The 18231-nt window shown below is 42.0% G+C and overlaps 1 protein-coding gene across 3 annotated transcripts in view; it reads right to left on the bottom strand.

The window, feature by feature from the left end:
* The window catches only part of LOC105181335 (putative uncharacterized protein DDB_G0277255), a 228730-nt gene that overhangs the window by 17809 nt on the left and 192690 nt on the right, over positions 1-18231 (bottom strand). For all 3 annotated transcript variants that reach the window (XM_025306415.1, XM_025306417.1, XM_025306418.1), the window contains 3 exons: positions 8017-8345; positions 7084-7398; positions 496-1026 (listed from right to left, as the gene is read on the bottom strand). In XM_025306415.1, coding sequence (XP_025162200.1) covers positions 496-1026; positions 7084-7233 — 681 coding nt within the window. In that variant the 5' untranslated portion in view covers positions 7234-7398; positions 8017-8345. The remainder of the gene's footprint in view (positions 1-495; positions 1027-7083; positions 7399-8016; positions 8346-18231) is intronic.

Raw genomic sequence — 18231 nt, 5'->3', positions numbered from 1 at the left:
GCCCAATCGGATTCTCATTTATTTCGTTCTGTGCAGCACAGTCTTTCTGGTACACGATTTCGCAATGTTGAGCAAGTGCAACGATTCATCGATAACTTCATTCATTTTAAGAACAAAGACTTCCTTTGATATCCATCTTTCGCCTGAGAGATGGCAAAATCTAGATAATATTTTGGAATATATTTTGAAGATACTATGTCATTTATAATAATATTAATAAAAAAAAACATTGCCTTAAAAACGATAGAAACTTTTGCATACCTCCAATAAGAAAAACAAATAAACATTTTCTTCTTCGGTAGTTGGAAAGTTAAGAAACTGAAAACCGACTCGCAAACCGTTTCCGCTGGCCGATATCCCGAGAATCAACTCGTCCGACGAAATGAGAACAAAGAAATCGCCAAGACCCGATAATTCACGCGGCTCGAAGGCGAATCGTGAAAATCGCCGAAAAAGAAATTGTCGTCTCAGCTCAAGGACACAACGCGCACTTACCTTATGAGGGGTGCTCGTCCGTACTTCCGGCTGACCGTTGTCCCTGCTCATGTTCGTCGTGTTCGCGGAATGCGCTCGATTACCGTCGACTCTTCCATTTCCCGGTGCGGCGGCCGACGGGTCCGCGACGTCGGCCTGCACCCTTTTCGGCCTCGCCTTGCCGCCGCCGAGGGCGCCGCTGTTATTATTGTTGTTGTTGTTGTTGTTATTGTTGTTAGCCCCGCCGCCGCCGCCGCCGCCGCCGCCGCCGCCGCCACCGCCACCGCCGCTACCGCCACCGCTGCCGCCACCGTTGCTCTGGAAGTAGTGGGTGCCGGTCCTGATGTTGATGTAGTACTCTGGCGGGAAGCTGGTGCCGGGCGAGGTGCCGTCGGTCGAGTAGCCGGTCGAGTAAGCGCTCTCCGGTGAGGAGAGGCTCACGCTCCCGGTACCGCCAGACGTGCCGGACGACGTGGTCACCGTCGCGCCGTAGCCACCCCCGTGCAGCCGGATACCGTCCACGTTCTTCGACGGCGAGTCCACCGGGTGCACCTGCGGGCAAGGTGGGAGAGAGTCGTGTGAGTAAGAGCGCGGGAACGGGACATCTTGATTATCCGATCGGTCTCTCGCTTTCAGCTGATTAACTGATCGCCCTTGGCTTCTAGACGCGTCTTGATCCGGCAGAGATAGCCGGAGTATCGAAAATGCTTGACGGTGATTTGTTGAGAAAATTAAAAAATAAATAAAATAAACAAATTGGAGCGAGGATTCCGAAATAATTCTTCGTGGCGAGTGTATCGATACCTGCCGCGCAAGATGGCGGCTGTTTTTGTCGACGGTTGACGTTGAAAGGATTGCTAACGAGGTGCTAAGAGCGTGGAAGGAGGAAGAAGGTTATCTTGCTGGACGCATTCTGAAGAAAATTCCCAAAAGGAGGAGCCTTCCGAGTTTCTCCTGCGCAAGTGCGCGCCGGCTCCTCGGAGTTGCCTCGCGTGTCACGCTGATCCGGACGAACGCACGAACGGGACTGGCATAACGCGAATTCATCAAGCCAATGCTCCGTCGTCACGACAAGCTGGACACCGGTCGGATAACTGCATGAAAGCCCGAAGACTGCCGCGACCTCGCAATCTGCAACGGCTGGCGCGTCAGAGAACGAGAGTGAGTCGCCCGCCGCCGGTGTGTCGTGGAAAGAATACTAAACCTTTTCCCAGCCGGCTCTACGATAACCGTCGACCTGCCCCGCCTGGCCTCTGCCTCGGAAAGCGCCGACGTAAGGGTCTGTTAGCGGAGAAACGGACGAGCGTAACGAGCAAACGCCGGCAAGCAGTAGGAAAATAGGGGAAGCACTTCGCGAACTAGTTTGCCGATAATGACGATGAATCCGACGAACGTGCGCCTTTCGACGGAGAAAGACAGGAAGAGGCCGACTGAGAGAGAGAGAGAGAGAGAGAGAGAGAGAGAGAGAGAGGGGGGCGGGAGAGATGTATACACTCTGGAACGTTGCACGACGACGAGCGATCGCGAGTGGAGCAATCAGCGCTGTATCGATGTGAAGCGGCATTGCACAGCATGCGAAGCTGTTAAAGCGTCCCCGAAAGCGAAAGCGAAAACAGAACGAAAGGTCCAAATTCCCTCGCGGATCGCCACGGGAAATTACATCTTGTCGATAAGTCGCAATTTAAGCTGCACGGACGTGATTCCAGCCGAGTGTCGCGAGTATGTCAGATTTTTATTCCAATTTTTCTCCCGATCTTTTTGCTCCAAATATCGGAGAATCTGAATATTGGGTTAATCATAAAAATGCTGTCATATATGTATTAAACAAGTTTTAGTTCGATATAGTTTTTGGTGCAGCCGCGCCAAGATCTTTTGTATTAAATATTTTTTATTGTATTGTTATAACAATTAATTTGTTACAATAACAAGTAAAATAACCATATAACTCTGTGTTCTAATAAATAGTGATAAATTTTACTTGTAAAAATTTATGTTATGGACATTTTTTGAAGCTAGGTTTTCTTGAATATTTTGGATAACATAACCTTTAAACATAACCTTTAAAAAGATATTTTTTTTAATATTGGACTCTATTAACAAACGTGTTAAATTTTTATAACACGATATAATTTTTACTTTTAAAAGTTTATGTACATATATATCTTACAGAAAAAATAATTTGATAAGTTTTACTTATAAAAACTTATGTTATGTACATAATATTTAAAAAGATATTTTTTTTAAATATTGGACACTATTAACAAACGTGTTAAATTTTTATAACATGATATAATTTTTACATTTAGAAATTTATGTACATATATTATAATATATATCTTAAAAAAGAAAATAATTTGAATTTGAGATTTCTAAAAATATTAAGTTAAGTATACAATAATCATATATATATGTTAGGTTTCTCAGTGGCGCTACTGTTCTAATATAATTCTTTTGTGTAGTAGAATGTTGCAGAGTTTTATTATAGTTATAAATTTTACTTGTAAAAACTTGTTATGTACACATGTATACCTTAAAAAAAATAATTTGAGTTTGATACTTCTAAAAATAACACAATACGTGTTACGCTTGTACTTGGCGCCTTTTCTTACCTTTTTGTTTAAAAAGGTAAGTTTTATAATAAATTTTACATGTAAAAATTTATGTTACGTACATTTTTTGTCGTTAGGTTTTTCTTGAATAATAATAGCTTTTAAAAAGATATTTGTTTTAAATATTGGATACTATTAATAAACGTATTAAATTTTTGCCATGAAGAGAATATAAACATTTGTAGCGCCTCTGGGCCAGTGTTTTTTACTTATTTGTGTATCATCAACTTCAATCCAATCAGATTTACCTTCTCTACATATATTTGTGTAATGACCGCTTGTAATGCACGATTCATGATGAAATATGGCATTCATTACTTTATATAACTGTCTTGCTACTAATACTTTAGTTGTTGGGACAGCACGCAGAATAAATTTGTTTATTTTCATATCTTTACCATCTTCTGGTGAAAATAATGGGAAATGAATGATAAGTATTTGTCTTGTCAATGTTACTTCACTTTTAAATAACATGTCATTTCCTGTACAATTTTTACATGATTCCTTGTACGAGTCACACGAGTACGGGAAAGTAATCTTTAATAAATCGTTAAGATCATAACTCTTTTTCCGTAAATTAATGATAGGAATTGATATAAAAATATTATTCGTTGTAACTATATTTGTATAATCACAACTTTTGCATCTTGTAGTGGAAGTTACTTGATGCTCGACTAAACTCTTTAAATATTCACATTTGTCACATAGGGTTTGAAGAAATTCCGATGCATCATATTTTACAGTATTCGAAAAGTTCTGTCCTATATATTGTCATATTCCATACGTATTTAAGTCATGCATTCCATTTTCATATCGATATAGTAATACATCTAAAACATTAATTTTATCACAATTAAATATTTGTTTTCTACAGACGCTGAAATGCAAAAGACACTGCAATACTGAATTTGCGTAGGATGAAACTTTATCTGTATTTTGGAAACCTCGTATAACCCAAGCGGTATTTTTACGAACATTTACATGAGGTTCTTGTACGAAAGCAATTATTTTTTATAACGTCCATGGACTATCATTTACTTTACGAATTTTTTGTTTAGATTACACGTGACCTTGATAACGCTATTCAAGAACATAACAATATACGTGTATATATATGTTATTACGAATATGTAAACATATATACCAAGAGGCACAAATGTTGGGAAAAGCTAAATATTCGCAAATATTGTCGTACACGTAGACGTGGACGCGGACAATACCTAAAAAATGCTTACGTATATGTACGTATATACGTATATATATGTACATATGTATGTACACATATACGAAAGTATTTACGTATGTATGAACATTTATATGTACGCATGTATGTACGTATGTGCATATGTATATATCAATATAGGTATGTATGTACATAGTACGTATGTATCTATATATGTATATACGTAAATATATATGTAAGTATGTATGTATGTATGTATGTATGTATGTATATATGTATGTACATACGTACATACATACGTACATACAAATGTTCATACATACGTTAATACTTATGTACATGTATGTATGTATGTACGTATGTACATATATACGTATATATATGTACGTATATATGTACGTAATATGTACATACGTATATACCTATATATATATGTATGTATGTCGTATGTACATATGTATATATCTATCTATGTAGATACGTATGTATCTATGTACGTATGTACGTACATATGTATGTACGAATGTATTGTATGTACGTACATATGTGTACGTATATCTTACACTTTCTTACTCTCTCATTCTCCCACTCCCTCACTCTCTCACTTTCTCACTCCTTCACACTCTTCCTCATTCTCTCTCCCTCCCTCCCTCTCTCCTTCCTCTCCCCCTCCCCTCTCTCTCACCCCCTCTTTCCTCTCTCTCTCCCTCTCTCTCTCTCTCTCTCGCACATTTTGTCCTATATTGTATTCTATAGCATATCCCTCGCTTACACGCTCGCATTCGCTACTGTCTGCTTGTTCAGCGCTCTCGTAGCACCCCTGATGTCGGAAAAGCGAGATGCACATATCCCTACTCTTATGCGTCCGAAATTTCTTACTTTCTTACTGAATCGAAATTTTCCGTGATTCGGATTTTATCTTAAAATACCTCCACTTAGAGACAACGTACACAAAAATCACAAAAACATTTTGCTTCCTATTTTTTAAGACCGAATCGATTGGGACTAAAAAACCTCGATCGGTTCAGCCATTGCTGAGATATGAATATCTCACCTCGTTTCAACTCGCAGTTTCGCGTATAATAGGCACTACCGTGCCTCTTGATTATCAACAAAGTCAACGAGTGACTTTTTCGGCAACCTCTGCATTATCATCCAAATAGGGGCAAGCAACCCGTCATACTGATCTGTATGTTGCTGTTACACCCTGTACATTTCAAGATTCATTTGAAAAAAAATTCTTTTGTCAAGTTGTTTTCGTTTGACGTCGCATAAAAAATGGAAGATCAACGTGAGCATTTTGCTTTTTTATTACCATAAAGGCAAAAGTGCAGCACAAGCAAGAGAAAAATTGTGTGCTGTGTATGGGCAGGATGTGTTGACTGAACGCCAGTGCCAGAATTGGTTTTCGAAATTTCGTTTTGGGAATTTCGACCTCAAAGATGCACCATGTTTTGGAAGGCCAGTTGAGGCTGATGAAAATCAAATAAAGATACTGGTGGACGCAAATCGTTATTTACATGAGACATTGCTGAGAGATTGAATTTATCGAATTCGACTGTGCATGAGCATTTGAAACAACTTGATTTTGTTTTAAATATCGACATTTGGGTTCCACACGTTCTCAAAGAAAGAGATTTGATTCGTCGCATTACCATCTGCGATTTGCTGCTGAAACGTGGGGAAAACGATCCATTTCTGAAGCGACTCATAATTGGAGACGAAAAATGAATTGTGTATAACAACATCAAACGCAAACGATTATGGAGCAGACGTGTTGAACCAGATTAAAGCACATCGAAAGCTGAGCTGATCCATTAAAAGAAGATGCTCTCTGTTTGGTGGGATTGGAAAGGAATGATTCTTTTTGAGCTGCTACCAAACAACCAAACGATTGATTCGAATATGTATTGTCATCAATTGGACAAATTGAATAATTCCATCGAGCAAAAGAGACCAGAATTGACGAACAAAAAAGATGTGTTTCATCATAACAACGCTGGACCTCACATAAGTTTAATGACTCGCCAGAAGCTGTAAATGCTTAGATAGGATTTCCTACCGCATCCACCACATTCACTTGATCTAGCACCATCCGATTATCATTTGTTTCGGTCACTGCAAAATTCTTTGAATGGTAAACTTTTCGATTCAAACGAAGTTTGAATGTCAAAAACCACTTAATTCAGTCTTTTGCCAATAAGGACCAAAAGTTCTACGAACGTGGAATCATGTTATTACCTCAAACATCGCAAAAGGTGTCGGAACAAAATGGTCAATACTCAGCAGAATAAAACTTTTTTTCTATTAAAAATATCGTCTTTCATTTTCATGCAAGAAACCGATATTACTTTCCTAAAAACCCAATATAGCATATCAGATCTCCGTTGGAGATTTTACTTTTGCGGTGGCTAAAATACCTCGAAAAATTCGCGTCGACTGATGCATAAAATATCAAAAGTCCACGAGAGAGAGAGAGAGAGAGAGAGAGAGAGAGAGAGAGAGGGAGGGAGAGGGAGAGGGAGAGGAGAGAGAGAGAGAGAGAGAGAGAAAGAGAGAGAGAGAGAGAGAGAGAGAGAGAGAGAGAGAGAGAGAGAGAGAGAGAGAGAGAGAGAGAGAGAGAGAGAGAGAGAGAGAGAGAGAAATCGCGTTACCACGATTGGTCAATTTGGCGCGAAGCCACGTCGGGCGAGTTTGAATGGGCTCGCGGAATGACACACGGCAAATTACACGAGACGATACGAGAGACTCGGCGCGAGAGATTCACCTTAGATTCTCTCGAGCTCTCTCTTGAGAGGCTGCGATAAGCTCACTCACCTGATGCAGAGCGGGCGATCTGTTGGCGCTGTGGCTCCTGGGGGAGTTGCAGTTCGAGTCGAATCCCTTGTCGCCCTTCTTCCGGTCCTTCTTCTTTTTCGATCGCACGATGTGTGCCTCCATCCACGTGCGCAATTTCGTCCCGAACATGTTGCAACACGAGTCGGCTGGCGGAGCGGCGCCTCGTCGAAAATGCCCAAGTGGATAGAGGGACCCTCACGATTGTCGCCGCTCGTATAACCGGCTGCGATCGCGTTCAATCGCGCGCACGTCTACTCGAGCGTCTACTCCATTTCAAACGGCGAAACGGGACTTCTGCAACGAAAGCGATGCGCTCGCGAATGATCGTCCTCGTGCACGACGGGCACGACGGAGATCCGGGTGAACCGGCGGAATCAACGTCGCGGCGAAACGCAAACGCGAGTGCGAAGAATCCTGAGAAACATCCAAGATTCCCGGAAATTATACGAGATTTCCTGAACTCTGTCTACCATCACCGAAGAGAATCGCCTCCGAGATGTTGAGCAACTGATGTCGGGAAGAAATCCGCGCGTTACCGTCGCGGATAACGTAAGAAACTCCGAGAAAATCTCCGAGAATCCCGCAGGCTCCCTACGCTCCGTTGGTAATTTTCCCGAAGGAGACGCCTCGCGCCGTCGCGCCGCCGGGATGTTCGCTCGGGACGCCGCAGTTGGCGCGAAAAGTCACAGCTGCGTGGAGCGCGATTAATTCGGAACTCACGCGACGTGCGCGAGATATCACGCTCGAGATAATCTAATAACTCCAGTTATCTCGCGCGCGAGATCCGACCTCGCCGCATTCCCGCGGCCGACGTCGCGCTCGTCGTCGCGGATATTCGACTTAATCATTTATACGGCGACGGGCGATCGCGATCGTCGCTCGGTGTCGGATTCGCCGGTTCTCTCGGATTACCTCGTAGATCACTGCGCGGTCGCGGCGGGACGATCCACGACGATTATTACAGCCTCGCGTTACACCGGCTATTTACACACAGCCCGCTCCTCGCTCTTGCTCCGTCCTCCTCGTCGTCGTCGTCTTGGTTTTTACGGCTTTTACGGCTCGCTCCTTCTCGCCGGGATCATCAATAATAGCCCTCCAGTCACGTACGAGCCGCGTCTCGCATTAACATACTAAGTGGCCGTGGTCGCCTTTACGCCATTCTTCGCGGTCCTAACGTGGACGACAAGCGACGCGACCAGCCACCCCGTGTCGCCGTTGGCCGATCGCGAGAGACGGTAAATCTGTAACAGAAGATGCGAATACACACATAGACTCACGCACGCACATACATCTGCTCGGCGTAAATTCTCCTGCGTATCGTCAAAGGTGGATTTACGCGACTCGCCGGGAGAAGGAAGTGCCTCGCGATCGATCTCGTCCCGGGACAATGTCGAGTTACGAAGCCGTCCAACGCGGAAGGACGCGCCGAGGTTTTCACTGTTTATGACCCTCTCAGATTTTATATTTATAGGAGTGTGATTTAGTTTTGAAGGTTTCCTCTTCAGGAACTGATTTACTTAAACAAGATAATGAACGAATACCTTAATCAAAATATTTTCCTTCGTTTTCTACAACTTTTTCCCATCTTTCTGGCAAGAGACGGATTCCGCAATGATAACAGGATTGTTCTTTGGAGTTGAGCCATCAACAAATTTTCAATAAATTTTCGCACTTGTTCGAAATTGTTATGAATGTGTGTATCCTCTGGAGCAGGGTTTCCCAACATTTTTTGTATTTCGCACCCCTAAAAATTTATTAATGAACCTTCGCATCTCCTACAAAACAAAAATTATTCGTATGTTTTATGGTAAAAATTAGTTATTGGGGTTTTAAGGTTTGAAGTTAATTTGTAATAATTTATTATTACATAGAATTGTTTTATAGAAATTAACTATCATTTTAATATTATAAAATTATTATCCATGATATCAAGCTTCGCATAGTGATACATTATGAATGTATATGTATAGATACGTAAAAAATATATAATTTTAATAACATTTTTTTTAATTCAATGGTAAAAATGTCGGATTATTCCAGAATTCATCTGAATCATTATTAATTACAATCACTTTTTCTCGCACTCCCAAGAATGTTTCTTCGCACCCCCAGTTGGGAACCCCTGCTCTAGAGCATGTTGCATCGACCAGAACAAGTGATAATTGGATGGATCAATGTCTGGAAAATACGCAACGTACGGTAAAACGCAGGGAAATACGGTACTTCCCCTTCCAGTTCTAATAACGTTTGCTTCATTGACAATGCAACATCAGATTGAGTCGTCGATATTGTCGTGAAGAAGGGACACTTTGCGTCGTTTACTCGCAATTGATGATTGAGTTTGATTCAATGCTCGCTTCAATTTGTATAATTGTTGTCGATAACGACCAGCGGTGATAGTTTCATTCGAATTTAATAGTTCATAGTACACAATACCTTTTTAATCCCATCAAATACATCTTACAACGATACCTTTGAACCGTGAATATTGCGCCTCGAAATGGATGTTGCTGGTTGGCCTGGATCAACCAGCCGTGATTTTTTTCGTTTAGGATTATCAAAATTGATCCATTTTTTATCCCCAGTAACAATTCGATACAAAAAACTCTTTATTTTTTGTCTAGCGATCAATGCAAATGTTCAACCGGTTTGCAATGACACTCTCCGATAATTAATATCGAACCCATTTTCCTTCTTTGTGAATTTTTCCCAAATCATGTAAACGTTTGGTAAACTCTTGTACGGTCAACATTTAATGCTCTGACAAGTTCTGAAATGGATTGTATCGGATTTTCATCCAATAATGCTTGCAAATCTGCATTTTCCAGCCTTTTTGGTTGTCCCGAGCGAACTTTGTCGTCAACATTGAAATCACCACTTTTGAATTGTCTAAACCAGTATTCGCGTGTCTTAATTGATGGAACATCGCCATAAGTTTCCATCAGAATTCTATTACCTTCAGCCGCCGTTTTCTTCTGATTAAAAAACAAAAGCAACGCATGTCGATAATGCTCTTTAGAAAACTCGACTTTTAAGATGGTATTAGCACGATTTTTACTGCATCTATTGTTAGTAAATGACTGAATATTACGGATTAATATTAAAGCATTAAAAAACAATAGCTGAATAACTCCGACAAATATCTTCGACAAAATTGGCATTGGTGCCATTTCTTGAAAAATCCTCACAAAACTAGATCACACTCCTAATAATATACTTATAGGATTGGATCTATCTTCCTCTTTCTTTCTTTCTCGTCTTCGGGTCGAACGTAAATTTTACAAGGACGTTATGCCTCGGGCGAGACCCCGAAATCAATTGCGGCGCCTGTAAATCTCCCGGAGATTTCTGTAAGCGAGATAAATTTTCCTCGTTAGTCTTGATTCGAGACTCAAACGAATACCGGCTTGCTCGATTATGCTTATTACGGCCTGAGGGGGGAGGCGAGCTAAATTTAATTAGGGACCGGCCATCGGGCCCGAGTACTTTAACGGACTGGATAATTAATGCCTCACGCGCGCGTTCAGCGAGAGTGCGCTAATTTAATCTGCTCTCGATTTTATCAAGAGCCGCTCCCTCTCTGTCTCTCTCTCTCTCTCTCTCTCTCTCTCGCTCTTGCTCTCGCTCTATCTTAATGTCGCGACAAAGTCTGCTTTGCAGGATCTCCGTTCGCGTGAGCAATGTTACAAAAATATCTCATCGTTACACGACAGATATTACACGAACATACCGAGCAAGAGTATCTCGCGCGAGCGCCGCGCCGGTCGAGAAAAATCGAGCAGCACAATTTAAAAAAGAAGTCGCCCGGCGAAGTCGACGCTCCCGCGGAAAGATTCGAGTCCCTGGAGCGGCAAACACTCCAAGAGCTCCGCTTGCACAACAGCGTCTCTCCGCCGAGAAAGTCACTTCTCAGTTTCCATGCTCTCAAGATTCGGCTGCCGCAACTCCACGTTCGCATTTACGGCATTCAATTATCACGACAAGCAACTGTCGCGTCGTTTCTGCGTCGCGCTTGCGACGCGCGTACACGCGAATTTGCATGAACGCTCTGCTCTGCCAAGGCCAAAGTTTCGGTCGCGATTTCGGGAAGCCGCGACGCAACGCGAGCGAGCCCTTAATGGCAAGGCAGAGATGGCTGCTGTCTTCAACTTTCCAGAGAGCTCCCGTCGAGAAGGTATTACTCTGGCCGAGCTTCCGGGACGCGCGGACTTTTAATCCGGCCTCTCCGTCGCCGCGCCGCGCCGCGCCACGGCGAGTGCCGGGCACTCGAGACGGACGCGGAGTCGAAAACGATTAAACGCGTTTTCGAACTTCGAGCAGGCCCCTCTCGGACGCGGTGGCGAGTCTCTCTCCCTTGTCGCTTCACGCACGGCATTAAGTGACGACGTGAATTAAATCCGCGTGCGGATGGCAGATTCCGCGAGGCGTTAAACGCGCCTCGCTGGCGAACGTTTCTCTGCCCTTGACTTTCGACTTCCGGCTTAAAACCACTCGCGACCACTCGCGAACCCCTCCTCCTTCGCATTTGCGCGCCTCTCCGCCTCCATGCTTCTTCTTTGCTTCTCTCTCCCCCCCTCTCTCTCTCTCTCTCTCTCTCTCTCTCTCTCTCGCCCTCATCCCTGAAATATCGTTAATGTTTCAGCGGTACTTTTGTGCGTCGCCGACTCTATCTCCGTTCCTCTACCGCCGTTTCCCGTCACTTTTCCTTTTTCTATAATTCCTGCGATTGTACTTTTGCATTTCCGGCTCCGTCGGCGCGACGCGGAGCTCGCAGGACACGCTTCCACTCATCCTTTATCTATTCCGACGTCGTTTACACAGAGTAAGAAACGCGATCTGTCTCTCCGCCTGCACTATTTTTCTTGCGCACTCACCCCCTCCTCCCCACACTCTCCCGCCCCGTCGCACGAGCGCGATCGCATTTCTCATGCCGCCGTATCTCATAAAATTTACAAACGGCGACTTTATATTATTCTTTACACACTTTTTATTCACCTCCATCATCCGCAGGGCTGCCGTGATTTCTGCTGCGGCCTCGGCGAGAAACCGCCTCACGTACTGCGCTCGCAGCTACGCGCCCCGGCAGTTATGTGCAAGCTGCATTCGCACGCCATTCGCAAGCTCCACCGTCGCAATGCATATTTACTCGCGACGAGACGGACGCTCCTCGCGATCCGCGCTTATCAATCTTCAAGAGGGCGGAGGGTTTTCCGCGAAATAAATATTTCGTCGACTGCGCCCGCGTCATCGCCGTTGCCACCACCACTGCCGCCGCCGACGAGGACGACGATTGAATCGTCCTTTCTCTTCCTCCCTTCCGCAGACTCAAGGCGTCCCTACGTGAGCGGAAACCGAAAGACGAAGAGACGCGTCGTCGAACTGACGTGGGGAATTTCTTGCGAGGGCGTCGTGACCGGAGAGTGAATTCACCATGGGGTGGAGAACGAAGAGGTGCAGGAGCGAGGCTTTTCGCCCGGGAAACCGCAAAGCTCGAAGACGCAAAGTGCAGCGAATCGAGCGAGAATCAAACGCAATTAAAAGCGTCGAACTTGGCGGTCATCGGGGTGGTTCGAGACGGAACGCAACGCGAGGGGTGAAGCGGACGCGACAGGTAAATTTAGCGACAATCGTGCTGGTCGATTTGCAAGTCCAATTTGATTCAAACCGTTCCTGAGCGCTTCATACAGCAGTCACGTTTTATCGTATTGAATGAAATAGAAACGCGCGAGCAAAAACTTGTTAAGACCATCCTCATGAAGCATAAAGTCCCGATAAAGCTGAAAGTAAAATGGGATACCTCATTATTACCACATCAAGTCCCGAGATGAATCTTTTAGGGATACCTTACGAAATAAAGCTTTGATAAGGAAAACCGAGGAGGGCCTTAAAAGGATTTAGGGATGCTTTAGATTTTACTAAATAACGCTTTAACATGGAAAACTGATGTGGGCCTTAAAAGATCTTTTAAGGATGCTTTAGATATACAAAATCAAGTTTTGTTGTAGAAAATTAATAAAATCTGAAGCGTGTAATAAAATTGTCATAGTTTAGTATTGTTTTAGTAGGTATGCTCTCTATCTGGTCCTTTTAAATATTTTTCCATTAAAAAATTATACCGCAATTAAAAACAAATTTTATTAGTTTTATTAGTCGCCATATTCATTAGTCTCTTCCAAGGATTTTTCTAATATTGCCTTTGTCGTGAAATGCAGCAAACTTTGATAAAAACAGTAGCAGGATTTTTATGTGTAAAGAATGCTATATTTTTAAAATAAAGAATTCTTATTGTATACCAACAAGGTTATAAAGAAATAAAGAAATTACAGTCTAAATTTCTTGGAATGAAAAGAACGAATTTTACTCGAGCAATAAGCAAAAAAAATATTTCGTATTAATATTGCCTTATAAAGATCCGTTGGACCATTTGTTGCACATCTTGTAGAGCCCTTGTCTTTTTATCCCTACTAGGGCCCGATTAATGTTCGGGAAAATTAATCAGGTCCTTACCAGAGCCCTATTAATTTTTTTACTCGAGCATGAAATGGGAATACGAGAAAGATATGAAAGAAAGTAAGTCGTAAGAGGCGATGGAAAAATATCAGAGTAATTTTCAGCAAATTTGTCGCAGCGTCGACAAATATGACGGAAAATTTGCGTCTCGTCGCATGATGCGAGTTCAACGTAAATTTATTCACTAATTCGACACGGCGTAATTAAAAAAGTCGTGGACTCTGCATCACCGATAATCTCACGTCATGGTAATCGCGAATGTTTACTTGGGACGGTTTACCGAGGATGCTTTCGGGGCCGTCTTCGCCCCGATTGCAAATCGCCGCGAGCCAACTCGTCGTCGTCGTCGTCGTCGGGCTCTTACGTAATTCAAGCGCGACGCCCGACGTCGCGATGCTCGTTAAGACGCCTCCTCTTGCGATGATCCGATTGCGTATGCTAATGTGTAAGTTATAATAACGTGGTTAAGCTCGTCGTCGCCGTCGTCGTTGTCGTCGTCGTCGTTGTTGAGTCGAGTCGAGCCCTCAGATTTCATTTCCATAATGTTTCGGCGAAATTTAAGGACATTCGAAGGGGAACAAGCAACCGCCACACTCGGGAAGAAGGATTCTCGTTAGTTCCAGGACCGCGTCCTCTTATTTCCTCCTTCTCCCTCCCCCCCCTGCCCCGCGCCGCTATATCGACTTTGCGGAACAAAGCGGTCCGCTTTGAACCACCTGCATGTATTCATGAAGTTTGCACGGCTCGATAATTACGGAGTGAATCGAGAGCTCTCTCACTCTCCCTTTTCTTCTCCCTCTCTCACTCTCTTTTCCTCTCTCTTTCTCTTTCTCACCCCCCGGCGTCGACCGCTCGATCCAGGCGCTCCCTAATTACCCCTTTGAAGCGGTTTTCTGAAGATGCTCGACGAGCATGATTTTTGCCAGCCGCGGCGCTCCGGTGTGATCGACAGTTCTGCAGCCCCATCAGCGTAAATAGATGCGTAAATATATGCGTGTGCGTGTGTGTGTGCGAGACGGAGGAGAATCCAGTCACTTCGTATATCGATCATAATATTAGGAGTGTAATCTAGTTTTGAGGTTTTAAGGAAGAACTGATTTACTCAAACAAGATAATGAACGAATACTTTAATCAAAATATTTTCCTTCGTTTTCTACAATTCGTTCACATCTTTCTGGCAAGAGGTGGATTCCGCGACGATAAAAAGATTCTTCTTTGGAGTTGATCCAATTTTCGACAAATTTCTTGCACTTGTTCGAAGTTATGAAAGTGTGTATCCTCTAAAGCAGGGGTTCTCAACCGGAGGCGCAAAGAAACATTCTTAGGGGTGCGAGGAAAAGTGATTAATAATGATTATTAATATTTAATTAATATTAAATTAATTAATAACGATTCAGGTGAATTCTGGAATAATCCGGCATTTTTACAATCAAATTGAAAGAAATGTTATTAAAATTATATATTTTTTACGTATCTGTACGTATATATTCATTACTATGTATCACTATGCGAAGCTTGATACCATGGATAGTAATTTTATAAAAATAATAGTTAATTTCTATAAAATAATACTATGTAATAACAAATTATTATAAATTAACTTCTTACCTCAAAACCCTAATAATTAATTTTTACTATAAAACATACGAATGATTTTCTTTTGTAGCGAGTGCGAAGGTTCATTAATAAATTTTCAGGGGTACGAAATACAAAAAAGGTTGAGAAACCCTGCTTTAGAAGATCGACCGTTGCATCGACCGGAACAAGTGGTAATCGGATGGAGAAATGTTTGGAGGATACGCTGGGTGTGGTAAGACTTCCCATTCCAGCTCTAATAACAATTGCTTCACTGGTAATACAACATGAGGTTGAGCATTGTCGTGAAGAAGGATCACTTTGCGTCGTTTACTCGCAACTGATGATTGGTTTTGGTCTAATGCTCGCTTCAGTTTGTATAATTATTGATTATGAACAGTGATAACAGTTTCGTTCGGATTTAACAGTTCATAGTACACAACACCTTCTTGATCCCACCAAATACCTTTGAATAACAATACCTTTGAACCGTGAATATTGCGTCTCGAAGTGAATGTTGCTAGTTGGCCATGGGGTCAACTCATGACTTTTTCCGTTTGAGATTATTAAAATAGACTCATTTTTCATCCTCAATAACAATTTGATACAAAAAACTCTTTATTTTTCATCTGGCGATCAACGGAATACAAATGTTCAACCGGTTCGCAATAGCATTTTCCGATAACTGATATGGAACACATTTTCCTTCTTTGTAAATCTTTCCCGTATCATGTAAATGTTTAGTAATTGTTGTACGGTCAACATTTAATGCTCTGGCAAGTTCTGAAACGGATGGTGCCGGTTTTTCGTCCAATAATGCTTCCAAAACTGCATTTTCAAGTCTTTCCGCTTGTCCCGAGCGATCTTTGTCGTTAACATTCAAATCATCACTTTTGAATAATCTAAAATCTAAACCAATATTCGCATGTCTTAATTGATGGAGCAACATCACCATAAATTTCCATCAGAATTCTATGAGTGAAGCTCATTTTCTTCTGATTAAGCCGCCATTTTCTTCTGATTAAGAAATAAAAGCAACGCATATCAAAAATGCTCTTTAGGAAGCTCCATTTTTAAATTGGTATTAACACGACTTGTACTATGTATGCGTATGTTAGTAAATATCATGGATTAATATTAAAGTATGAAGAAACAATAGCTGTGACTGGAGTATCTTCGACAAAACTGACAGTAGTGCTCACCTTTTGCAAAACTCACGAAACTAAATCACACTCCTAATACAATGAAAGTCGCGGCAACGCACATATAATTTCACGGCAGCGACAATGTCACGCCACTGTCGTTAATGCCAGCATCAATAACAATAAAACTCTGATTCTCTCCTACGTGAAATCTTTCCAGCGCGCCGTCGTAAGTTATATTCCTCCGCTGCCGTCGCGCGCGCCCGAACGATATTGCTTGATTAACCTTTCGACTCCGCCGCTAACGTCACACACGACGTCGGCGTATCGGGGATGCCTAATTTATTCGGTCGGAATCGATAGCGTAACGATGAGCGCGCGCGCGGCTACCCGTGAATCTCGCGGCTTTCTATTTCCTCCTCGTGAACGGTCAAACGGCCCGGCGAGAAACTCTCGTCGCGAGCGCACACTCCCGGCGGGCATTATTCGCTCGCGTTATTCATTCATTCACGTGTTTCTGTTTCGACTTTCCGGCTCGTGCATTATTACCGACGTTCGACGACGAATCGCTTCACGCCCTCTCGCCGCCGCTCTCTCACAAGGAAACCCATACCCAACCGTCCCTTACCGATTTTGATGGGCATTTGATATTTTATAGAGCATCAAGAAACATTAGATACGTATTTCTTTTATGTTCCTATCTCGAGGTTTAGGGGTCGGAACCACCCCTTGAAGAAAACGGACTTTTTCGTTGTTATTTAATATCTCACAAAATATGAAGTGAATATGAGAAAGTGTTTCAGACAAAAGTTTTACAGTATTTTATACTCTTTCTATCGGTCCAGCAAAATTTTTCAAAATGCAATACTGTACCCCCTCCCCCTCCCCCCTCTCCGTTACCTTCGCAAATTTTTAAATTTTTGTAAGGACAAAAATTAAAGAACATTTAATGCCGAGACCATCCATATATAATAATAATACAGTTCCTCGATTCAATTTCTGGCAAAACTATATGATTTAATAACTTTGCGTTATAGGCACCGCGTTGTGTGTACGAGTAGGTAGGTACTGCACGTAACGTTGCGTTATTTCTCTTCACTATGCTTCATTATGCTTCACTATGCTTCACTCTTGCGCTATGCTTTATTACTACTTGCACATATTTTTTACAACATACTACAAGATTAAACGAATTAATTCTAATGATATGATATGCAATGTATTATACGAAATATAGACGTGAGCAAAGATAAATGTGAATATATAACAACAGTAGCAAATGTGCGCGGTATCGCAATTTGCTCAGAAGCATTTAGTGTGAAAATACAACATATCATTTGCCAATTGTCAAAGAAAAGCTAACGGAGAGCTTCGGACAAATTATGAAGTAGTAATATAATATGAGGAAACAAAGTAGAGAGGAATAATATAATAAATTGTAGAAAAATAATATTGTAGAAGAATAATATATAATATATATTTAACAATATATTTGAAAGAAACAATACAGAATTTGCATATAATTGCGGATAATGTATGTGTTATATATTCACATTTATCTTTGCTCATGTCTTTTTCGTATAATTTCGTATAATATATTGCATATTATATCATTAGAATTAATTCGTTTAATCTTGTAGTATGTAGTAGAAAATATGCGCAAGTAGTAATAAAGCATAGCGCAAGTGAAGAGAAATAACGCAACGTTACGTACAGTATCTACCTGCTCGTACAATGCGGTGCGTATAACGCGAAGTTATTAATCATGTAGTTTTGCCAAAAAAACATATATATATATATATAATGCCAAATCTATATATATATATATGCTTTTTAATTTTTGTCCTTACAGAAATTTAAAAATTTGCGAAGATAACGAAGAAGGGGAAGGAGGAGGGGG

The sequence above is a fragment of the Harpegnathos saltator genome, unplaced genomic scaffold (assembly GCF_003227715.2).
Source record: "Harpegnathos saltator strain DR-91 unplaced genomic scaffold, Hsal_v8.6 scaffold124, whole genome shotgun sequence".
NCBI lineage: Eukaryota > Metazoa > Arthropoda > Insecta > Hymenoptera > Formicidae > Harpegnathos > Harpegnathos saltator.
This window is presented reverse-complemented; position numbering and strand designations above follow the sequence as displayed.